Source organism: Carassius auratus, chromosome 3 (assembly GCF_003368295.1).
Source record: "Carassius auratus strain Wakin chromosome 3, ASM336829v1, whole genome shotgun sequence".
NCBI classification, from domain to species: Eukaryota; Metazoa; Chordata; class Actinopteri; order Cypriniformes; family Cyprinidae; genus Carassius; species Carassius auratus.
This window is the reverse complement of record NC_039245.1, coordinates 24,887,037-24,912,724: the sequence shown is the minus strand read 5'-3', so window position 1 is coordinate 24,912,724 and position 25,688 is coordinate 24,887,037. Positions and strand designations below refer to the sequence as shown.

At 40.0% G+C, this 25,688-nt stretch overlaps 1 protein-coding gene, 1 long non-coding RNA gene and 1 pseudogene across 3 annotated transcripts; 2 read left to right on the top strand and 1 right to left on the bottom strand.

The window, feature by feature from the left end:
- The first annotated feature begins 12,232 nt into the window (after positions 1-12,232).
- On the top strand, positions 12,233-12,330 carry LOC113056018 (uncharacterized; annotated as a pseudogene).
- A 3,419-nt stretch (positions 12,331-15,749) lies between these two features.
- On the bottom strand, positions 15,750-19,178 carry LOC113052202 (protein Tob1-like). The gene is made up of 2 exons (XM_026216591.1): positions 18,922-19,178; positions 15,750-17,756 (listed from the first exon to the last, which is right to left on the bottom strand). The coding sequence occupies exon 2, from the start codon at positions 17,577-17,579 to the stop codon at positions 16,605-16,607; it is 975 nt and encodes a 324-aa protein (XP_026072376.1). The 5' UTR covers positions 17,580-17,756; positions 18,922-19,178; the 3' UTR covers positions 15,750-16,604.
- Positions 19,179-19,299: 121 nt separating this feature from the next.
- Positions 19,300-25,388, top strand: LOC113052212 (uncharacterized). Of its 2 annotated transcripts, none has more exons than XR_003277003.1 (4): positions 19,300-19,456; positions 22,753-22,977; positions 23,143-24,595; positions 24,683-25,388. It is a non-coding gene; the product is annotated as an uncharacterized LOC113052212 (long non-coding RNA). The 2 variants fall into 2 exon arrangements; XR_003277004.1 differs by having other exon boundaries at positions 24,665-25,388.
- The last annotated feature ends 300 nt before the right edge of the window (positions 25,389-25,688 follow it).

Sequence of the window (25,688 nt, the reverse complement as noted above, 5' to 3'; positions counted from 1 at the left end):
TCACAGAAGTCTGCTGGGGGAAACACAGGCTCTGAGGCTGTAGCGTGGAATTTACACACTTAGGTCTCTACATATGGAACGTGGTTCTCACGGGTTCATTGAGTGAGGGCCTGGCGCCAGACGTTCTGCCATATCCTGCTGCCGAGGGGATGGAGGAGCTCAATAGTGTCTACAGCACAGATTTTCTGGAGCGGTTTTAGCAAGCCAACACTAAATCGGGCCCTATTTGTACTTATACATGTTTGAGGTGAGAACACACGAGGATACCGGTTCAGCACTAAGGCTATAGAACCTAGTGAATGTGTTGCAGGTCGCCCAGCCGACAGCTCTACAAAAGTCTGTCAGTGAGTCGCCATGAGCCAGCACCCAGGAGGATGCAACACTTCTAGTAGAGTGAGCCTCACAACCTGAACGGGAAGGGCACACCATGTGCATGATAAGCCAGGGTGATGACATCCACTATCCAGTGGGCCAATCTCTGCTTTGAGATGCCATTCCCTTTTTGCCGGCCTCTGTAACAAACAAGAGCTGTTCTTAGGTCCTGAAGTTTTGTGTTTGGTCCAAGTAAAATTTTAAAGTATGGACAAGACAAACAAAGCTGGGTCTGCCTCCTCCAGAGGCAGTGCTTGCAGGTTCACTACCTGATCCCTGAAGGTAGTAGTAGGAACCTTGGGCACACAGCTGGGCAAGGAACTCAGGATTACCCAGGAGTCACCAGCCCAAACTCTAGGCATGATTCGTTGACTGAAAATTTGTGAAAAATTCTACCCTCTTGATGGAGACCAGTGCAGCTAGGAGCAGATTCTTCATTGAAAGAAACTTCAGCTCGGCTGATTGCAAATGATCAAATGGGACCTGTTTCTTGGTCCCAAGAAGGAATAGAGAAAGGTCAAGGAGGGTTTAACCTTCTTGCCCTCCTAAGGAACCTGATGACTAGGTCATGGTTCCCCACCGTTCTCCCCTCCATGGCGTCGTGGTTAGCAGAAATAACAGCGACATAAACTTTAAAAGTGGACAGTCTACTCTCCAACCCTTGCTGCAAAAAGGAGATCAAAACTCTGATCGGACATCTTTGTGGTCCTCTTGATAAGAGGAACAGCTCTTGGTGAACAGGTTCCATTTCAAGGCGTAAGCGTGTCTCGTAGATGGTGCTCATGCTGAAGTGATGGTGGCCACTACCTCTTGGGTTAGGTCACCTAGAACCTCCACGTCCTTTCCAGGGACCAGACATGAAGTTTCCAGAGGTCTGGACGCAGGTGCCACAGGGTGTCCCATCTCTGAGTCAGTAGATCCTTATTCAGAGGAATCTGCCAGGGAGGGGCTGTCACGAGGAGCATCAGTTCCGGGAACCAGGTCTGATTGGGCCAGTAGGGCGCCACAAGCAGGACCTGCTCCTCATCCTCCCTGACTTTTTACAGTGTCTATGCAAGAAGGCTCACTGGGGGAAACGAAGGAGCCAGCAAAATGGGGTGGACAGCTCTAACCAGGTTCCAGATACCATTAAAAGGGACCAGTGGAACCACCGGCGTATCTGCAGTGGGGCAGCGAGGTAGAATGCAGGGACCCAGCTCAGTCAGCTAGAGGACCGACCAAAGTGGGGTCTGAGTGTGCTGTGCAGTGCAACCAAATTTGGGCAGAGGGTTCATGATGATGCTCTTGAACCACCTGCTGGCAACAGAGGTAGATGAATGTGATCTGGCTCTGGACCATCCACAACTCTCTGTGCCCTCTTGAGATCCAGAGATAGAGGAATTTGCTCTTTTGTTGAGTGTTTGGGTACCACAGACCAAGAGGTCAGTGGCAGGATAACAGAAAACAAGAGATTCTCCGCCCGGCCCTTCTTTAGGGGTGGAAGAGGTGCATTCACCATCTCTCTTCCATCTGTTGCCAGGTTTGGCGAGGGCCAAGATGGGCAGAGCGGATGCCCTGTGACCGTCTCCATGGAGCTGCTTAGCTGGAGGCTGCTGCAACGTGGGGGTGGGGGTGGCTACAGGGGGACGCCTTCGGCGATGAGTAGGATGAGGTTGATGTTTCAAATCAATGCAGCCGAGAACTGCTTTGTGAAGTTCCTGACTGCATCACCGAAGAAGCCGGTCTGGAACACAGGGGCATTAACGAACCTTTGTCTAAAATGAACCTTTGTCAAAAACTTTGTCTGCGTCCCTAATATCAGCCAGACACAGCCAGAGTTGGTGCTCCTAGACCACAAATATTGACATCGCATGACCCAGAGAACTCAGCATGACCTTCGACGCTGGGAGCACATGGACATTTGCAATGTGGAGTTCTTTCTGAACTTCCAGATCGTGACCACCTTCGTGAAGGTCCTTCAGTGCTTAAGCCTGGTGGACCTGCAGTAACACCATGGCATGTAAGGCGCACAGGCCTCATAAGCACTGCCATTTAGATCAGGTGATAGAACGATAGAAAGATAACACCGTTCGCCTCCAAAGCGAAAAGCTGAGTATGCAGTGCATCTGCTGCCTATTTATGCTGGCGCTGCGTTCAGTGGCAGTTCCAATGCCAATGTTTAAACTTTAAATAGTTTGGTCTCTCTTACGAGATTCCCAATCCGTCATATGAAAGTGACCGACTGAAAGGGAACTGATGCTTATTCACAACATCCAAACCCTTGAGACTTCTCAAACTGTTTTTGTGAGTTTGCTGCCATCATTTACCTTCACAGTGTCTTTCTCTGTGTGTGTGTGTGTGAGAGAGAGAGAGAGAGAGAGAGAGAGAGAGAGAGAGCCTGTCTCCTCAGCACAAATGTATTTGTCCCACCCCTGGCTTTACTATAATCGTAGTGCAGAGCTAAGCAGAGTGAAAGCACAGGAAACAGCAGCCTGGCCCACAGGGCTCCATTCAGGGGGGGGGGGGAGGGTCAGTCCTGGCACTGAAAGCTCAGATTACACACAACATAAAGGGAGGCCTGTATCAGCAAGGGCACCATCACATTATACTAAAGTCCTTGTCTTTTGTGTGTGAGGGAGAAGAGAGAAAGGAAACAAATGCCCCCATAGCTACTTTCAACTAAGCAACAAACATGTGTGGTGATGGGGAGCTACATTTGAGGTTGTCTATTTAAGCTTGAGCAAACTAGCAGTAATATGAGGAGATCTGAACAAAGATCATAATTAGAAGCCTGAATGAATGACTGAACCGATGCTGCTTCCACAGTTGACATTGTCTTTGTCTAAAACATGCAACCTGTGCTGACCTTTGACATTGCCAACGACCTGCTTTGTAAGGCTAATGCTAAAATGTCCTCACAGCTCTAATGTTCCCAAACAGTTTTTGGTGCCAAATGAGAACATGAATTTAGCATTGTCATTTAGCGGACATGTTTATCCTAGGGGACTTGATGTGCACTAATTACAGCAGCCTGAGGTTAAGGTTACTCAAGGACACAATGCTGGAAGTTCATGTATCATCACTGGCAGGATTGCTTTCTTTTTTGCCTTTGAACTAAAAAAAAAAAAAAACTATTGGTTGTACACAAGGGTTAAATTTAAACTGGCTGATTAGATAAAGTAAATGGAAGGAAGATATTCAAAGAGACAGCTCGCTGCAAATATAATAAATTATTTACTCACTTCCATGTCTTTTCAAAGCTGTTCTTTCTTCTGTGTAAAAAAATAATTAATTAATTAAAAATGAAACAAAATAAAAACTATTTCATATAATAAAAATGAATGAGGTTTGGGTATTTGAAACAACAAAATGAAAATAATAATAATAATAATAATAAACCATAATATAATAATAATAATAAGACCCCATATAAGTAGTATGCATGACTCATGTGGTCAATTTCAAGTCATGCAATAGCACTGAAACAAAAATCATTGTATAAGAAAAGAAAACTATAAAAATAAAATAAAAAAATTGGTAATTGAAATAAATCCCAAATAAAATAAATATAAATATTAGACCCCAGATAATATATATTGTACATGTTGCAAAATAACTTAAAATAACTTTAATAAACTTAAATTCAGTCTGTACCTCATACAAATCTATGAAAGAAGTTGAGAAAACTTTGAACATAGTTCACATAGTTCATTTCCTGTCACTTTTATTTTGTTGAATAAATGATTTTTCATTATTGGATGAACTATTCCTTTAATTTGATGTTTATTATTATTATTATTATTATTATTATTATTATTATTATTATTATTATTATTCCATGAATGTGATGGAATCAACCCAAATTTTGGGTTCTAAAAAAAATTATTTTATTTTCAAATAGTGGGAACTCCATTCCGGATCATTTTGTTCAATTCATCCTTCTATGTAACAGATAGTAATCATCCAGAAGCAACAATAATATTGATTGATTTAACTGTGCCATCACAATAGCTTCTAATTTCATCTCAACAGCATTTATTCTCTAAAACATTCATGCATCGCTTCAGACCAATGCTGATGTACTTCCCTTCAAATTTCTCCAAGCCACTGAATAAATCCAAATGTCCAACACAGGAATAGACTGTGAGAATATATGAGGCTGTGCACACACTCGCGCACACACACATACACGGCCGGGAGAGCAGGGTTTGTAGGAGGACACGGCTGTGATTTACGGTTCACTGACGTGTCTTCGGCTGTAGCAGAGATAAGAGATGAGAGTCCAATCCATAGCTATTTATACTCGGAGGCTGTATTTGACGGCTGACAGAGGTATGATTTGTGTGTTTCCATCACATGGAATGGCCTGTCTAGTTGGGTCAAGGCCTGAGTTGGACGTGGGCAATAGAGGTTATATCTGACCTTATTAAGAGAAGGGTCGTTTGTGGCTCTTGGCAAAATAGCACTCAATGGTAGAGTATCGATGAATCAACTGCACTCTTCCAAAATGGAGTTCCCAACACATATTCAAGAGGAGCTTGTTCACATAATCCAGCCAATCACATCAACACAGACTTCTGAACTTCCTCTTTTCTCTCTGTTGTTTTCCACATAACTCATATAAATCATGCAAGCTCATGAATCACATGAACATGTTCCTGAACAAAAAAATTAACCTCTAACTTTTTCCTATACAAGAAGACAAGCCAAGGGAGATGCTTCCCCATACCAATCTAATTATTATTAGTATTATTATTATGTTAATATTAATTCGTTTTTTAGTCTGAAACATTAGAAAAGATACATCAATAATAATGATAACAACGATAATATCAGATCTCAGCTTGACAGGTTAACAGCTGAGCCCAAGATCCGTTACTTTGAAAATGTCACTTTAGACCTAGTAATGAAGGAACACTGAGTTGCGTCATTGAAAGCCTATTGTATTACTGTATTAAAAGCTGACTGTATTATGTAGTATTATGAGATAGATGGACTGAGTGAATGTGATTACCTGCATCTGATACAGAATTCATTCTTCAGATCAATCTCATATTCACAATAAAACATTAGTTTGAATCTCCGCTGAGGAATTAAGTGTTAGGCTCTTTGCTCTTTGATTTCCGATGACAGTGCTGCTTACTGCATCTGTTGACTACATCTTACAAGATGATGTTAAAATAAAATAAAAACTTCCTTATTTACAACCCTGTTTCAGTGTCTTTCAATATAAAAGTCATTACTGCGTCTTGTGTCATCATCTAATGGAAGAACAATATAACTAATCACCATCACGAACACACACCTTTCTCAATACTAAATACTTTTATTAAATACCACTATTATTTATACAAACCCGATTCCTAAAAAGTTGGGACACTGTACAAATTGTGAATAAAAACAGTAAGCAATGATCTGGAAGTTTCACATTTCAATATTTTATTCAAAATACAACATAGATGACATATCAAATGTTTAAACTGAGAACATGTAAAATTTTAAGGGAAAAATAAGTTGATTTAACATTTCATGGCATCAACACAGCTCAAAAAAGTTGGGACAAGGCCATGTGTGGCATCCCTTCTTCTTTTAATAACAGTCTGCAAATAACAAGTTGGAGACAAGTTCCTCAAGTTCAGGAATAGGAATGTTGTCCCATTCTTTTCTAATACAGGCTTCTAGTTTCTCAACTGTCTTAGGTCTTCTTTGTTGCATCTTCCTCTTTATGAAGCACCAAATGTTTTCTATGGGTGAAAGATCTGGTCTTGTCCTCTTTAGTCCAGATAGCATGGCGTCTCAGTTTTCCAAAAAAAAAAAAAAAATCAAATTTTGATTCGTCTGACCACAGAACAGTTTTCCACTTTGCCACAGTCCATTTTAAATGAGCCTTGGCCCAGAGAAAACGCCTGCACTTCTGGATCATGTTTAGATATGGCTTCTTTTTTGACCTATAGAGTTTTAGCCGGCAACGGTGGATTGTGTTCACTGACAATGTTTTCTGGAAGTATTCCTGAGCCCATGTTGTGATTTCCATTAAAGTAACATTCCTGTATGTGATGCAGAGCCGTCTATTTGGACCCGAAGATCACGGGCATCCAGTATGGTTTTCCAGCCTTGACCCTTACACACAGAGATTGTTCCAGATTCTCTGAATCTTTGGATGATATTATACATTGTAGATGATGTTAACTTCAAACTATTTTAATTTTTTCTCTGAGAAACTCCTTTCTGATATTGCTCCACTGTTTTTCGCCGCAGCATTGGGGGAATTGGTGATCCTCTGCCCATCTTGACTTCTGAGAGACACTGCCACTCTGAGAGGCTCTTTTTATACCCAATCATGTTGCCAATTAACCTCATAAGTTGCAAACTGGTCCTCCAGCAGTTCCTTATATGTACATTTAACTTTTCCAGCCTCCCAACTTGTTTGGAATGTGTAGCTCTCATGAAATCTAAAATGAGCCAATATTTGGCATGACATTTCAAAATGTCCACTTTCAACATTTGATATGTTATCTATATTCTATTGTAAATAAAATATAAGTTTATGAGATTTGTGAATTGTTCCATTTTTTATTTATTTTACTCACAATTTGTACAGTGTCCCAACTTTTTTGGAATCGGGTTTGTATAAAATATTATTTATTGAATAATAATATTTAATAAACAACAACAGCCATCATAAAAGTTGCTAGGCAATTCGGTCAAAAGTACAAAGACAGCACTCTGATAAACAGCATTAAAATTATATAATAATTCTATAACATGATATGATTTTTCTCTTAGTCAATACTATTTGATCTGGAACAAATAATGGATTCATGTAACCATAGACTGCCCGTTAAATGTATTAATTAATTTATTTTGTATTCATCATAATGAGGTTTTAGCCATTTTTGGAAAACAGTTTTCTTTGCAGTAAAAAGAAAGAAAAAAACATCTTGGAAAAATATTTTTATCTTGGTTTATTCTTATCTTTGGCTCGCGAACCTCTGCTTCAACATGAACCAGAGCTTTTCTCTCTAATTATTCTTATATTTTACATTGCATAACCTAACGGCTCAAAATAACATTTCTCCCACCTGTGCAGTGAACAGGTTCTACCAGCCTGCATAATTACCTACAGCAGCTCCCTGAAGGGCTGCAGAGTGCTCTAGTTGTGAATGTAGGTTCAGTGTTGTGGTTTGGCCGTTCCTCTGTTCATCTCAGTGAGAGCAGGCTGTGTTTACACCCTCCCCTGCTATAACTGGCAGTCCTGAGTGCTGACGTCGTCAGAAGCCAAGCTGTGGACCACAACCAGTAAATCACACCAGCTACTAATAAAAACGGCCTAATTAAAAATCCCACCAACCAGACCATCTAATGCTATCGGAAACAAAACCTCACAAACAATTACAAATGTAGGCATAGTTAAATGCAGTCAAACATTTCTATGTACTTTTGAATATAGACCACATGTATCTCACACTTATATACTTAGTTGCATGCATTAACAGTTTCATTCATAGGCATTTTCAACTAGACACACATGCACAGTTTCCACGACTATCTTGCCACACACAGAAATACAGAACATACACTGACACTCACACATCCTGTCATACACAGTCTGTCACACATGGTAATTAGGCAAAGTGACACCAAACCTCTCTCTCGCTTCTCACTCTCTTGCACTCTTTTTCTCACTAGGTCATCATTAGCAAAATTTGACAGAGGAAAACTGAACTCACAAACTATAGTGAGCTGACTATAATACCTTTTACTTTTTAGAGTCAGTATTTGTGAAAACAAAGTTTCCCTTAAAGAACAAAGCAAGAAAGTTAATTATTGTTGGCTTACAAATTTCTGCTTCATCAGCAGCACAAAAAAAAACCACAGAACTGTGATTTTCATTTATTTATTTTGTAATTAATCTATACATTTTTGAAATGTATAAAAAAAGATACTAACATCACTATTAGAATGTGAGGTCCATGAGAAGTCTTCCCAAAAACATGATAATTAACTGGCACCATTTCAGCCTAAACCATTAACCAATTCCTAATCAGGTGAAATAAAGACTATATCTAACCCTTGATCAACCTCAAAAATCATTCAAAACCGATCTCAGATCAGTTTAAAATATAAGCTGAACGTGACCAATCAGATCAATCGATGATGATAATGGAGCAAGTATCAGCTACGTTTTTAAGCATATCTAACCCAAGATCAGCCGTCATATATATATATATATATATATATATATATATATATATAACTGATACCCATAACTGATCCTAGATCAGCCCAATAAATAAGCCTAACATGACCAAATAAGCCCATTTTTTTTAACCAACCCAGTATCAACCTAGACCAAAACCCATAAATATGACTCCAGCTTAGCCCTAATAGCTTTGCAAACTAACCCTACAGTAGATCATCAGTAATAATGAAATAAAACTTCTTCACGATCAGCCTGAACAATAAAGCTAAAAATGGCCAAATGATCCCAAATGTTGAGTACAGCTGATCCAATATCAGCCTGGACCACAACACAAAGTAATAACCTCAGATCCAGCCTAAATCAGGGGTGTCAAACTGAATTCCCAGAGGGCCGGAGCCCAACAGAGTTTAGTTCTAACCCTACTCCAACAAACTTATCATTTAGTTTTCAAATAAGCCTGAAGGACTTGATAAGTTGTATCATGCATGTTTAATTATGGTTGAATCTAAACTCTGCAGGGCTCCAGGGCTTTAGCAATAATGACCCATAACTGCTCCAAGATAAGCCCAAAAACAAGCCAGAAATAACCAAATAAGCCCAAATGTTAATTATACCTGACACAGTATCAGCCCAGATCAGCCACAAGCATTGACTATGACTCACTCAATATCAGCTTAAACCACAACCCATAATAATAACCTCAGATGAGCCTAAATAATGACGCATAACTGCCCCTATAGATCAACTCAAAGCACGAAGAGATGAAACTCTTGGAGTGGCAGATTGCAGCTGAACACAGGTCATCTCATCCACCCACTTCTGATTCTTCAAGGCTCTGAGTTTCTTTGAAAGACAAACTCAGACTTTCTGTTTGTATTCATGCCCTCACATGAAACAGAATCTTACTGAGTCCTTGAGCAGAAAAAAACAACAGAAAGCAAAGTCAGTTTTAACAGTTCAACTCCGACACATAAGGGAATTTACATAATTGCAAAAACAGATATTCTGAAAAACAGCAAGTACACGGTGAGTTCAGGGGAACCTGTTATGGCATTTGGGAAGTGTGCCACCCTTTCCCCACTAACGTGTTGTTGAAGATAGCGGTATCCACACAGTTATGCAACACCTCCCACGAGAAGCCGAGCAGAACCTCCTACATTCATTCAGCGAGCTCCAGCAAGGCCAAGGGCGCCCATCGGCACAGATAAATAAAATATTACAAGTGTTATGACGTTTATCATTTGCTTAGCATATCATCTCATACACTATAAAACAATGCTTGCAAATACAGGTTACACATTACCCAAATGGCTCACTGCAAATATCCATGCAGTTCAAGCCCTAGTTAAATATTATATGAAACAAACAATAATTAATTCTAGATATGACTACTGATTATATAGTTCTTTCATAGTTTTATCTTCTGGTTTAATGTTTAAGCTGGTAGATGTCATGAGTTGAAGTCATCTGGGTTAACAGATGAACTTTACATTGTACTAGACATTGTGCTATATTTAGCAGTCAAAAACAAATGTATCAAGGTCAGTTGTGCATGAATAAAATATGTTTGGTTTTGTTTTGTAGCTCAACATAAAATATTATAATTATATATTGACTTATATAATATTAACCCTTTGATGCATGATGCCCACTAATGTGGCTCTTTAAAAGCTTTTTTAACCTTTTGGGGCGTGATGTTAGTGAGCAGACCAATGCTGCACAAAGTGACTGGTGCAGGTCAGAGTTTGAGTGGAGTGCAGAAAGACCTGGTGGGGGGGCAAAAGAGGGGAGGGGGTTCAGAGTTCAGTGGTGCCTGGGGCAAAAGAGGGGAGGGGAGGCAAAGTCGGGATTGAGTTCAGCTTCCTGACAGCCTGATGAATGAAGCTGTCCTTCAGTCTGCTGGTCCTGGCCTGGAGACTCCACAGTCTCCTCCCTAATGGCAGCAGATTGAAGAAGCCGTGTGTCGTGTGTGGGATCACATGCAATGCAGAGGGCTTTACAGGTGAGACAGGTTCCGTAAAAGTCTTGGAGGGAGGGGAGAGAGACACCAAAGATCTTCTCAGCAGCTCTCACTATGCGTTGAAGTGACTTGCGGCAGGACGCGTTGCAGGTGCCATACCACACAGTGATGCAGCTAGTCAGGATGCTCTCGATGGTGCCTCTGTAGATGGTGCACATAATGGGGGTCGGGGTCTGGCTCTTCTCATTTTGCAGATGAAGTAGAGACGCTGCTGTGCTTTCTTGGCCAGTGCTGCTGTGTTATTAGTCCAGGAGAGGTGCTCTGTGATGTGCACACCCAGGAACTTGGTGCTGCTTGATGGTCAGAGGAATATGTTGAGTATGCACTCTCCTGAAGTCAACAACAATCTCCTTCATCTTCTCCACGTTCAGAGAGAAATTTTTGTCACTGCACCACCCAGCTAGACGGCTCACCTATCTCCTGTAGTCTGTCTCATCTCTGTAGCTAATGAGACCCACTACACTTGTGTTATTCGCAAACTTAATGAAGAGATTGGAGTTGTGTGACGTATGCAGTTGTGTGTCAGCAGAGTGAAGAGGAGGGGGCTCAGCACACATCCTTGGGGGGCCCCAGTGTTCAGTGTGATGGTGCTGGATGTGTTGCTTCCGACCCGTACTGCCTGAGGTCTTCCGGTAAGAAAGTCCAACAGCCAGTTGGACCAGATTGTTAATGAGCTGTTGAGGGATGATTGTGTTGAATGCTGAACCGAAGTCTATTAACAGCATTCTGACATATGAGTCTTTTTTCTCCAGATGTGTGAGTGCTGAGTGGATGGAAGTGGCGATGGCGTCATTGGTCAGCGGTTGGACCGATATGCAAACTGGAAGGCGTCGGGGGAGGGGGGTGGTACTTGATATGGTGCATGACTAGTCGTTCAAGGCACTTAATGAGAATAGTGCAATTAAGTGCAACTGGACGGTAGTCATTGAAGCAGGATGGAGACGGCTTCTTCGAGACTGGAATGATGATGGTAGCTTTGAAGCATGTGGGGAAAGCAGCCTGACTAAGTGAGATGTTGAAAATGTCTGTGAAGACATCAGTGATTTCCTGTCTCTCAGTGCACACCCAGAAATGTTGTCAGGACCCGGAGCTTTGCTTCTGTCCTCAGGCCCATCTCATCTCCAGCTCTGAGGACAGCGTTCCGAGCCTTCAGGAGTCTGTAGACCTCCCCTATCATCCACGCCGGACAGTGATGGTCTTTGTGACTTTTACATCATCAGTAGACTTGGTGATGTAGGCAGTGACAGTCTTGGAGTACTCTTGGAGGTCTGTGGTGTTATTGTATGTGGCAGCCTGCTTAAACATATTCCAGTCAGTGGTGTCAAAACAGTCTTGAAGAGCCTCTGACGCCCCTCCCGGCCACACATGTATTTGTTTGTTGACTGGTTTGGTGACAAGCGGTCTGTATGTAGGCATTAGCATGACAGTGATGTGGTCTGAGGCACCAAGGTGGGGAAGGGGGAGGGCCTTTTAAGCTCCTCTCTGGGTGGTGTAAACAAAGTCCAGAGTGTTGTTAACCCATGTTGGAAAGTCAATGTGTTGGTGTATTTTTGGGAACACACTCTTTAAATCTGCATGGGTGAAATCCCCAGCTAAGATGAGAAAAGTATCTGGGTGGGCTGTCTGCTGCTCATTGATGTGCTGGTACAGTTCATTTAGTCGCCACAGTGGCACATATACTAAAATTGGATCGATACAGATTAGCATGGCCCCTGTGAAAGATGACACACAAATAGAAGTCGTGGCTTAATGTTTAGAGATTTGGAATTGTAATCCAGAAGTTGTGAGTTTGAGTTTTGGGCCGGCAAGAATTCTAGGTGGGGGGAGTGAATGTACAGTGCTCTCTCCACCTTCAACACCACGACTGAGGTGCTCTTGAACAAGGCACCAAAACCCCAATGGCTCCCCGGGTGCCACAGCATAAATGGCTGCCCACTGCTCCGGGTGTGTGTGTGTTCACTGCTGTGTGTGTGCACTTTGGATGGGTTAAATGCAGAGTACGAATTCCAAGTATGGGTCACATGTCATGTCACACTTTTTCACTTTAGTGCCTTGCTCCTGTTGCTGTTTTTGGAACTGGGAGGGATGTATACAGCAACGAGCAGTATGGCTGTATATTCCCTCGGTAGATAGAATGGCTGGCACTTAATTTTCATAAACTCCACCGGGGTGAGCCGTTTTGAAGACCGCAACAGCATCGCGGCACCATGCATCATTGATGTAAACAACAACCCCGCGCCACGGGTCTTATCTCCATCGACGAGAACTCTGTCCGCTCAATAGCATGTCAGCTGATTGAGATGAATAGCGCAGCCTGGAATGCTGTTGCTGAGCCAGGTTTCAGTGAACACAAAAACACAACAGTGTCTTACAGTCCTCTGAGTTGAGTATAGTAGTCGGATGTAGTCCAGTTTATAGTCTAAAGAGCGTATGTTAGCCAGTACGATGGTGGGGATAGCTGGAATGTGTGGATTAGCCATTAGCCTAGCACAGATACGTCCACGCTAACCCCTCTTCTGCTTCCTCTCACACCGGTTCTGGCCACTCCACTGTGAGTGAGGTGCAGTACTGGGGGTCGGTGATGGTATAGGCCTCTGTTGCAGACTGAGATCCTGCAGCTCTTATGTGTGCGTGGAGTTAACTCTAAAAATGATTTATTATTTTTCCTCACTTTTTTTGTGTATACCGTAGCAATACAACAGGTCGACAACTTTACCAATGGCTTTAAATTAACTTCGATAGAATTAATTGGTTGATGAAGTGTAGGGTGATGATGAGGTTTTTTTTAATATATAAATATAATCTCTGAAATACAAGGAAAATATAGGGAGAAAAATGTCAGAACACACAAAATGGACATATGGTCACTCTAATGAGGCTCATTAATTAAACACAACAGGGAACAGTGTGAACTCTTTGAAGTAAACCTGTGAGAAGCTTGAAGTCAAAGCCTTTCCTTCTTTGAAAAAATGAAAACAGAAAGTCAGCAAGCTAGTTGCAGCAGTGCTGAGATTCATTCCTGTGGCACTGGGAACGTCTTCCATCTGCACCACATAAGTGGAAGTCTTCAGTACACACAACACCAGCCACTGTCACAGTCCCACTGTCACAAAAAGGAAGGAATACTTCTGCTATCTGAACCTCTGAATAACTGAAACTTACAGAGTTGTTTAAAACTAGGCCAGTTTGATTCTGCAAAGGTATTTTAAAGTCAATAATTAAAGGAGAAAGCTTGTGGAAGGATCCGCTCACTAACATCACACATCAGACTCTGTGTCTATGATGTGTGGATCATTTCTATTGTCACAAAATGGGAAACTCAGGGTTTGAGAGCGATTTCCATATGTCATTCAATGACCCTGGAAATCTAAAAATGGCGTTAGATTCAAATTGTTATAGAAATAGCTATAATAGAATAGACATGTAAAAACCAAACAAAGTGTGTTTGATTGCTTTACATGTTACTTACAAAAGTTTCTTCCTGTCTAAGTGTCTAAATAGAATAGTAATAGTCATAATTTGTTTTATTTAATTTTTTTGTTTAATCAATTTAAAACTTCAGCAGAGGCTTAGGTATTCCCAATCTGTCATTATCCTCTTGCCCTAGCGTTCAGTGATAAACAGCGAGTGTAACTGGATCTTCTGCTGCCATCCTTAAACCTGCACCTGTCTCAATGTGGTGCAACTCATCTCTCTGACTCACTGAGTTGGCAAAGTTCAGAACTGCACTGAAAGGGAGCTGCCAAGCTTAACACCTACACAAGACTGTGCAGCCACAGAGGCACATCCTCCCTCCGAGGACTTTATATTCCTGACCTCGTGTTAGACAAATAAGCCTGGCAAGCAACTTTATTTATTCTGCATTACAAGGCTGTCAGAAGGGGTTGATGTTCTGGTAGAAGGTGGTTGCTTTGAAAGAGGAGAGCAGGATTTGCAAATGAGGTCTAAAATATTAAGGTCTAAATATTTTGTAATCTAATTACTTAAACCATATTTGGAGGAAGAATTTGTTATGCATCATATGCTCTTAGGGATGCTATAGAAGATCCATTTTGGGTTTCTCAAAATAATTTTTCAGTGAGCAGTTCTTAAAGGAACTTAGTATGAAGAACATTTAAAGAAATATATCACACAAAAATTAAAAACTGTCAAAAAATGTATTCACTGTAAACACACTCCACTACACTGAAATATTCAGCAAACTATTCCTTTAATAATCTTAAGAACCTTTTCCCACTACAAACAATCTTTTGTGGAATTAAAAGGTTTCATGGATGTTAAAGATTCTGTATGGAATCATGGTTACAAACAAACCTTTATTTCAAACTGTGTATTTTACCTTGTAAAACAGGTGTCTGAAAACTTGAAAGATGCAGAAAGCTTGCTCTATTAGAAACCGATGTTATGCAGTAAAGGCTGACAAAATCTACCAGAGAAAGTGAGGTTGTGGGTTAACTCATCTGTGAATTCCCTCCTCAATTCACTTTGCTCAATCAACTTAATTAGAGCTCTAAATGTAGATCTATGTTGCTAACTGGAATCAGAAGAGCCGTTAAATGCTTAGAGCAACTAGCTGGCATTAATCAAACAGCAGATCATTTTGAATCCAGCAGCACCTGTTTAAACTTGTTTTTGGATAACAAACCTGGTTAGTCTTTTCTCTTTATGAAGGTGAATGATTGTGGTTTAGGGGAGAACTAGTATAAAAACCTATATCTGACTGCTAGGAAACAGAAAAGCTTGTTTAAATACAAACCTCTAATAATTCTATTAAACGAAACTCCTCTATTTTCCTGAAAGGGTATGGTGCTAGCAACAACAAGGTCACGGTTCAGTTCTCAGGGAATACATATACTGATAAAATGCACGTTATTTGCTTTGAATAAAAGTATCTGGCAAACGGATAAATGCAAATGAGGAGTGTAACTTACAATTCACGATAAAAAGAATAAATGCTGATCTGACTGCTACACTATGAGTCATGGCTTACTTACATTATGGAAACCTATTTATGGAAATGTACTTCTGCATCATTTTTTTTAAGCTGACTGAAAAAGACAATAGTAAAACCGTAATCTAGTAGTATGTATGAGTAATATTCAGTTCGTAATGGGAGCAGTGAAAGAATAAAGACATAAAATGAAGATTTGAATAAAAAGCTTAAGACCAAGAGTATAATTTCAAGCATTTTAATACAAACTTAATAAACTATCAGTCCCTCTTTACATGTAAGACACTGACTCCAAATACTTTGCTATACTATTTGTTTTTGTCAAGTATTGCACAATGTTGGTACAAAATTAATATACGATTACATTTTGTCCATAGTATAGCAAAAATCTTTGAACTCTTAACAGAAAATACAACTCTTATTTCTCCCTCCCCCCCAATTTTTTTTTTTATATTTTTAAATCCCAACACAATGGAATATTCTGTACACAATCTTTAGAATAGTTGATGTTTTTAAAGATGGATTTCATTTTACAATTTCAATAAAAAAAAATATAACAAAAGCTGCTGCAGCCATCACAGATCACTGGAGTAGTAAAAAGATATAAATGCAATATGTCGTAGAAACAATATATACTCTGATATTTTACAAACTTTCTACTAAATTAATTATACAGTTAGAAAAAAGACCAAGAAATCCCTCATTCAGCATTCAGGCCAATCCTCGCAAAAATTGGCTTTGTAGCTATACCTTGAATACTATTAGAGGCCTTGATTTGTAGTTTTCTTCTTCATAAAGATATTTAAAACAGTCAGTAAAAATAATTTTGTGCTTGGTTGGCAAAAGAAAACAACTTAAAAACAAAACAATATGAGTTTAGATAACTAAGCCTGATTGTACAACAAGCTTAACTGTAAAAAGAATGACAAAAATACTCAAGGGAACAACATGGTTCACCCCTCGGGCTCATCGTTTGACTTATTCACCGGGACTTTACAGTTTTTATTTTTCTTTTTTTGGGGGATTTTCCAAACGTGAACTCATCACATATCTCTGGTCATTAGTAGTATTCGCTTTTTCTAGTTGGCCATCACTGGCTGGAATTGCTGGTTAGAATACTGCATGTTGCTCAAGCTGAAATTCAGACTCTCCATGAGGGACTTCTCATTAAGGCCCCCATAGGCGGTGAACACATCAAAGGCATTATTGTACGGGAGAGGGCTGAGATTGAGGGACGTTTCCCCAGGGAACATTGCACTTGGGCTGCCCTGCCCCTGGAGATTGGGGAACACAAACTCCTTGGCGTTGGGAGACAGGGCAGAGGGCTTCTGCGGCTGACCGCCCAAGCCGACGCCGTAGAGAGAATGCATGGATGTGGACATGGCTTTCTGCTTCAGGAGGTTGTTTACATTCAGGCCCAGGTTGGTGGGGGAGTTTCGGGTCACCTTGTTGGCATTCCGCCCATTGGTTTTCATTTTCGTGGAGCCGAATTTGGTGGCGGCGAAGCTGGCAGTGGTAAAGGTTAAAGGTTGCGTGGAACGGCGCATGAAGGTAGGGCTGACCGCCGCCGACTGGCCGAACGGTGGGGACGGGGAACTGGAGGTGGGGGACATGCCTAGGGGTTCGCTAATGGGCATGAAGACCTGGGCCTCTGGGTTAAAGCTGTTCTTGATCTCCTTGTCCAACTCCAGTCCATTCTCATTACTGTCGTCCACATAGAGCACCTTAACGGGTCCCTTCTCCCCAATCTGATAAGACACCTCGAAAGGATCAATCCAGACACTAAGGTCCTGAGGCAGGTTGTTGCGGACATCCTCAATGTCCAACCCACTTTCTTTGGCTGCTTGCTCTACAACTGGGTCCACTTTCTCCCCGACATGTATACACCTGAATCCAGACCCTTTGTATGGCTTGTCCGGGTACCAATGTCCCTCGTATTTCTGTTTCAGCTGTCGCTCCAACTCCTCGCCGAAAATGTTGACACGTCGCCTAGGCAGCTTATTGTACAAGTAAGAAATGATGAAGTTGAGTGCTACTTGGATTTCAAGCTGCATAGCTGCTGCGCTGCCCTGGAGTATCACCACCGTTGGCTGTTTGAATTCACGGATTGTGTTGTAAGCCACCAGAGGGCAAGGCTCGGCTGGAGCCAGGCAAACAAACAGAAAGTTTGGGGAAAACGGTTCAAAATAAAGTGCTGGTTGCAGAGAGTCCACAAACGGCTGATCCGGTTCCTAGAGAGAAGCAAAAACAAATAGAGTTAATAACTCCAGCTAATTAGTCACTGTTGGAAATAACAACTGGAACATGCTACCTTCTGTCAGTTTTCTTAATAGACGGTTCATTAAAATAGCTTGAATGTTTTGATAAAAACAGCTTGTGCATTCATAGGCTCATGAGCGGATTAGATTTTACACAGGCACACAAACAATCCTAAGCTTCAGTGCACTGGCTGAATTTCAACTCAAGTTAAATTCAAGACAACACCTTCTGTCGAGCATAATATTAGAGCTAAGCTAGTCCTATAATTGCAGTTTACCATTATAGGAAGGATGCACTGGGAGTCTCGCGGAGCTGATCGCGTTACGTAATAACGAACATGCCCTGACTAGACCCAGCACAACTGTGACCAATCTACTGCTGTCGTCACAATCGGACTCTGTCTTTATCTCGTCACGTACGTTTGTAAAATACACGGCGTGAGGAAACCAGAATGCATGCGAGACTTTAATAATTAAACCCAACGTGTCACGAGGAGATATGAAAACCAGTCAGCACGCGCACGTATCAGCGCACGGTCGTCGATGAAGCGAATAGAAATAAAAAAAAAATGCGAATGGTAAATGGTAAAATGGTAAAACAAACTGATAAATGGTTGATGCGTTGGTTATAAAATCAAATATAAAAGCAAACTGTGTTTCGCTTGTACATTTAAAGCGAATATAGGCGTCAGAGATCGTATCGTTGCTCCCACCCAGTTCACGGGGTACTAAAGCGAGGACATAATGTACAGTTTAGAAACTGATACATAAACGCTATGAAATGCAGCATCTAAGACAAGAAAGCGGTTTATGTTGTAGGCAGTTCTGTGCTATTCTTACTGGATATGCTGACAAATTAAACCTAGCATATAACATATTCTATGTTATCTGATCATTTGCATTTCTCTGTAAATATCGTATGGCTCCTGGTGTAAGAAGGTGTTTTGCCACAGTTGGCAATCCCTCCGAGCTCTTAAATCTACAGCCCACGACTGACGCAGCAGGATTCATTTAAATTCTCTTAAGGTTTCACTAAACTATTACAGACAACCGGTTGCAATGATCAGTACAAAACGAGATGCTTTAAAAACGGGACAAATCACAAAAAAACAGCCATACAAGGAAATGAAATACTTACTTGAGTTTACAAAATGACGATTTTCAGCAGTATAGCCTTAACTAGTGCAAATAGAAAACAAATCTGATATAAATACTTTCTTCACATTTAGTTAACATAAAGGTATTCCAGTTGGTAGACTTGAAATGTTTTAATTTCTTCTTCTTCTTATGTTGCTCCCAATTATCTGTAAGGTATTTGCTGTTTCACCTTCCCAATAAGAACCTCTCCACCCCCTCTATCTGGGTGTTTTACAATTTCGTCCCCTACTGCTGTCAATCCGCCTCTATTTATAGTTTTCCTCCGCCACGGGCACGCGGTGGGCGGGGACGCGCTTCCAAAGGTCACAACAAAACGAACGTCAAATCCGCGTGATATGATTGGACAAGCTCGAGAGAGAGGCGGGTCCTACTCATGACGTCCTTCAAGCTCATTGGCTCACTTTCCCATCATACAAACGGAGTAGGATTTAATACACTTACGTAGAGCCCGTCATAAAGACTCTTTGACGTCACGCGTTACCTAGTACCACAAAAAAGACAGGCTATTCATGGAGGTATCGTATATCATTTCCATGTTCATATTTCGCAAACATGACTGTTAAAGCGACATTTATGCCCCTAAGTGGATCAAATGACTGAATAAATATAAGGCTAAGTAGTGAGCCGACATGGCAGAAGAGAATAGCTTTGATACAACCTTAGCTAATCTGTTTATCACTGTTTTGTAGGATAAGACGGGGAAACGCTGCTATTGTGAAGGGGAAAATTGTATTTGAAATGATATTACATTATATGACTACACAAAACACAGAGCTGATGTGTTTCGATGCGTTTCCAAAAAGAGTTTTCCTTTTATCCACTACAGAAGTGCATCTCATTATACATTTACATTAATGTTTTGTGAGCAATGGTTAAAGAGTACACACATAAAACATTACAAAAACTAATGATTAAGCATGAAGCTGGTTAATAAAACAATACAAAACCAATGTTGTTATCATGTTATCACCAGTAGCAGAATAATACAATCTCTTATTATTGGCTGCAAAGCAGACAGGAGCTCTCTCATTAGCATATCTTTAATGTGACGTTATTGTTATTCAGTAGATATCACTAGATTTAAAGCTATAACTATATATGTATATAGTATATTAAAATTCAATTACTACTGCATGTATATTTGATGACAATGATGACAGTCATGTAAATGTAGGATTGTAACAGGATAGTAACAGGACCTTAATAAAAAAGAAAGGGGTTAAATTATTTTGGCCCTTGAGCTGTGCTGAAAATATTTTATCTTATTTGCTGTAATTGGTAAAACATGACCAGCCTTTTTAAAATAATAATAATAATTATGCTATGTTATAAGCAAATCTCGGGTTCAGGCTTTTTTGTCAACATGTAAGAAATCAATTAGTTCAACTGTTTCCAAACATAAATACAAAACCTGTGCTTACTGAAAGAAAACAAGTAAATAAAAATGTAATATTCGGTTACAATATATAACATAATGAGAAATGTATAAGCGACTTTTTGTAAGCCGGTCGTTAACTTGAAATCTCAGGAGTCAAAAAAAAAAAAAAAAGAACACAACATAAAGGTTAATAAAACCTGTAAAAAAAAAAAAAAATCTTGATGCATCAATGCTATAAATGTAGATCCTATTAATAATAAATATCTATAGTCTCTATTATAAATTTATTTCTGTCATTTTCATGCTACTGAATCCATGGTCTTTTTAATGCAGTGTAACTAATTTTGTTGGCGTCACTGTTAGCTTATGAGTGCAATTCAAATAAGGATCCCACATCACATTATTATCTTCCCAGGCAACCAGTCTTAATGATGGGGATATGATGGGACAGGAGTGGACCTGGGGAATGACTCAGTTAGACATCACTCTGACAGCACACTCCCTTTTATTTATACTGCAAACAACCTACCAAAACCCAGTCATGTGTTTGTCTGGCCAGAGGATTCTAGTATGAAAGGCCAAGCAGATAAAGATTCACATGTGCTCGTCACTGTTATATTGTTTGGTGTTAGAAACTACCTTCCACAGCAAATGGCTCCAGACTTCAAATGATATGTAAATTAGTTCACAACTGCCTCAGTGAAAAAAACCTTTGTCTTCACTCTTTGTACAGTCAGTTTTAGAGCCCCTTTTCATACAGTTATATTCTACTACCTTTCTATATTTATTAATGAGATTAACTTTAAAGATACAGGTGCAAAGCGTGATTTATATTTATAAAATAAATTGCATTTATTTTACCTTTTCTGTCATCGATCTCCAATTTTATAATATGTTATTTTTTTACTGTATATTTTTTTTATATTTATTTATTTTTATATTTTTATATTATATTTTTTTATATAAATTTAACTTATAGAGACAGAAAATCAACCAAAAATCCATTAAAAAAAATTAAATGAAATAAGAATTTGATTGGCAAGCAAAACATGACTTGGTACTTGCTACAGAAACCCTTGTTGGCCTTGTTTTTTTTTTTTTTTTTTAGTTGGTCACCAGGTTTGCACACATCTCAGGAGGGATTTTGATCCAGTCCTCTTTACAGATTCTCTCTAGTAGTTTGAGTAGTTTCTCAAAGTTTCAGCCCCCTGTACAGATTTTCTAAAGGACTGAGGTCTCACTCCATGACTTTATTGTGCTTCTTCTTGATCCACTCCTGTGTTGCCTTGGCGGTATGTTTCGGGTCAATGTCATGCTGTAAAACCCATCCATCGTCCAAGATTTTACAGTAGATGGCTCTGTCCATTTGCCCCTCAATGCAGTGAAGTCGTCCTGTACCCTTAGCAGAAAAACGTCCCCGAAGCATAATGTTTCCGCCTCCGTGCTTGACTGTAGGGATGGTGCTCTTGGGGTCATAGTCAGCATTTCTCCCTCCAAACACGGCAAGTCGAGTTAATGCCAAAGAGCTCAATTTTGGTCTCATCTGACCACAGCACTTTCTCCCAAGCCTTCTCTGAATCATTTAGATGTTCTTTGGCAAACTTTTAACAGGTACATGTGCCTTCTTAAGCAGGATTTCAGTCCATTGTGTAGTATTGTGTTACCAATGTTTTGCTTGGTGACTGTGGTCCCAACTGCCTTAAGATCATTGACAAGTTCCTCCTGTGCAATTCAGGGCTGATCCCTCACCTTTCTCATGATCATCCTTACCCAATGAGGCAAGATCTTGCACAGAGCTTCAGACCGATGTCGATTAATGCTTGTTTTGTATTTCTTCCATTTCTGAATAATCACACTAACAGTTGTCTCCTCACCAAGCTTCTTGCTGATGGTCTTCTAGCCCATTCCAGCCTTGTGCAGATGTACAATCTTGCTGGTTGGTAGGGGATCAAATACTTATTTCACTCACTGAAATGCAAATCAATTTTTAACCTTTATATATTCTGGATTTTTTAAAATATATATTCTGCTGTTAAAATAAACCTAAAATAAACCTACCAAAAACATTACCAACCCTTAATTTCTGTTTTGTGTGTCTGGTTCTAGATCAGGGAATGTTATGTTTTTAATCTTCCACCTGCATATGCAATATATCTAATTGTATTATTATGAGAGGGCATTTCTCTGATCTGGAACTGTACACTGTAGCCTAATAAGAGCAGTGCTCATGTGTTTCTGTGCCTAATGGCCTGTGATATTTCTGCCCCACTGCAGCTAGGAGAAAAGCAGCCTAATTTCCTGGGAAAAGCAAAGCTAAATTCTGTTCCCTGATTGGACGCACCGCTGGTTTTTCACATGAGAATCACGCATAAACATACTCCTACAGAATGTGCACAGTATGCCCATGCAACCTCAACTCTCTCCCTCTCCTAGAAACCGGTCTCAGATGAAGAAATTTTGACATTGGCGAGTGCTACGACTTAACGTGGAGTTCAGAGGCGGGTTTGCACAACCAACAGATGTTCTGTGATGTCAGCTGCAGTGAGGGGGAGGCGAAAAAATGGGAACGCTAAAAAGAAGTAGGAGGAAGGTGTCAGAACTCTAATCACCATGCAGCACTCAGAGAGAAATCTATTGTATCTCTTAGCACAAACACTGGTTTGTATTCACCATAACCTATACACAACATCTAATTCACTGGATTTGTAATATCACTAAGAATTCATTCAAATTGTTTTAAATTAAGTATTGTCTTGGCATTTCTTTTAGGATTACAAAGCTGACAGTGACCTGTTACACTGACCTTATCTTCTCTTTAAATAGGCTTTGAGTCACAGTTACAACGCCAGCTCGCTGATCCAGAGAAGATAAATTACACAGGCTGTCATCCAGACCAACGTACAGCTCCATTCGGGTGTGCAATAAATTATGCAAAGGAGCCTAACAGCAAGAAAATGACCGTGCTATTTGCTGTCACTTCAGACGATTTGTATTATGACATTTCACGAACGCTTGGCCAATTGCACTAGATCTATTGCACAAACTAAATAATAGTTTCTCTAGTTTCTCCACTCCAGCTATGGGATTTAGTTATTCATTAAACCACCCACATAACAAGTGCAAAACACAGCTCAGGACATGAACAGCTCATTTAGTTTAGTGTGTGTGTGTCAGCACTGTGTAGTTTTACACCCGCATGCCTACAAAACCAGGAGTACTTTCCAAAACAACTATGTGTACATAACATGTCACAAATTATTTCCACTGCAGTCAGTCCAGTAGATGCAAAAATGCTATCATATTACAACAAATATATCTATTATCCATATAATAACTATAGTACGTTTACAGATAACATGTTTATTTAGTGCATCTTACATCTTAAATACTATTTTAAAATGAACCATTTAGAATTTGTTTTAATATATTTAAAATACATTTCCACAATTTTAATTCAGATAGAAGCGTTATCGGCCACCTCCACCTATTGTGGGATTGAACAAAGGACATGTCTTTTGATATGCTATTCTAGATCTTTTACAGTACTACTACCGTATTATGTACAATGTATTATTATGCCTTTCAGTTACGTCTAAGATCATAACATTATTGGCTTGTTTTGATAAAAGATGCACGCTTTGCAATGTCTCTCTAGTTCAGGATCGTTTCCACTACTAACGGATGTCTCAAAAATGTAGGTTGCAATCTTGGTTACAGCTTAATCAGACCTCAATTCGCTGACTGACAATTAGTCAGCTTCCCTTGTGTTAGAGGAACTGTCATAAAGGGCAATAAAACAAACACACACACTATCTGACACTGAGGGTGTGACCTGTCAAGACATGTCAGCATTACCAGTGTCTAGGCTGAAATACCATATGGTATCTTAACAATAAGAAAGAGGAATCAGTAACTAAATAGTTCAACCCGAAATGAAAAATCTTGACTTAAAGAAATGACTTTTGTGAAACACAAAATGAAAAGGTTTATAATGTTTGCGCTGCTGCTTTCTGATCAATTCAAGTTAAAGTTGACAGACACTGAATGACTTCAGTTTCACTGTGTTCATCTTTACACTACTTCTATAATGCTTTTCCATCCTTTTTGAACATTTACTGCTTGTGGTCACTTGTATTTATTCACTGCATTAGTAATCTTTTTGTGTTCCATGGAGGAAAAAAGTCAAATGGGACATAGAATTTGGACATATTTCTTTCGTAATCAGGAACATAGATGCAGTCCTTCTGAAACTTAATGAGTTTATACTGATTTACAGGTAAGTTAAAATTTTTATTGTATTTATCTATTTTGCTTACAGTTTCTGAACAATCTGGAATTCTTACAGTGTTTTGTGTCTTGGAAGAACATCTCGGTTCCTGAAGAAGAGGAGATGCACATCTAATATGACTTCAATCTGGCATGTGGCTTTGTCTTGACTGCAGTTGCAGTTGCTCGCCCCGAGGCACTGTCATTTGAAGATGAGAAAGAGCTGTAAGATGTGGAAATGGCCTCTGAAGATCAAACAACTATCCCTTTCCCCCGTGTCACAAGGAAAGACGAAGAAATGACATGCTGAGACATCAGTCTAGTCAAAAAAAACTCAAGGTGTCAAGAGAGCAGCTCGGTGTGTGGATGGAATTGGAAGTTAGAGTGTGAAGGGGGCAGAGAAGGAAAAAGGGAAGGGTGTGAGGTAAAAGAAAGAGACTGTTGACTCAAATCAGACAGCAGCGGAGGCCAAGCCCAGTCATATGGCTCGAGGATTTCTGGACCTGCTGTGCTTGGAGAGGAAAGCACATCATCATCTGCTGCATTCCATCCACACACATGTCTCGAATCAGCACTGGACACCAGCTCAGAGTTTAAGCCAGGTAATAGGTTTGCCAGTTTTGTGCTTTCTGAAGTTAGGAGGAGAAGGTAAACTGGGGGAGGAAAATAAATCACTGTGTAAAAAGACAATCTTATACCCCAAATCCTTATTGTCCAATCTGGCCCCGTTACATGCATTTTCTACCAAAAAGAAGGGTGTTTTGGCCTTTAAAAAATTGTCTTAATTAAAGTCAATCCCTGAAGCATCAGTTTGTGATGTGCATTCGTTGACATTGTTGCTATTTGTTGTGCCGCAGACATAGTCCAGCCACTTCATTTTACCTGTCCATCAAAATTTAAATAATGTTTTTATTGGAAAAATATTGGAAAATCTAAATATTACAATATTCTTCATGAAAAGACTGAAAAGTTCACTGGAAAGTTATTTGGGAAACTGAAAAGTTTCTAAGGCATCCCTGCAAAAACATATAATTCAGGCCAATTTTGAGAGAGGTTCGGCTGAGCATCAACTCCATCACCTGCACCATTTGAGAAGAACAGAA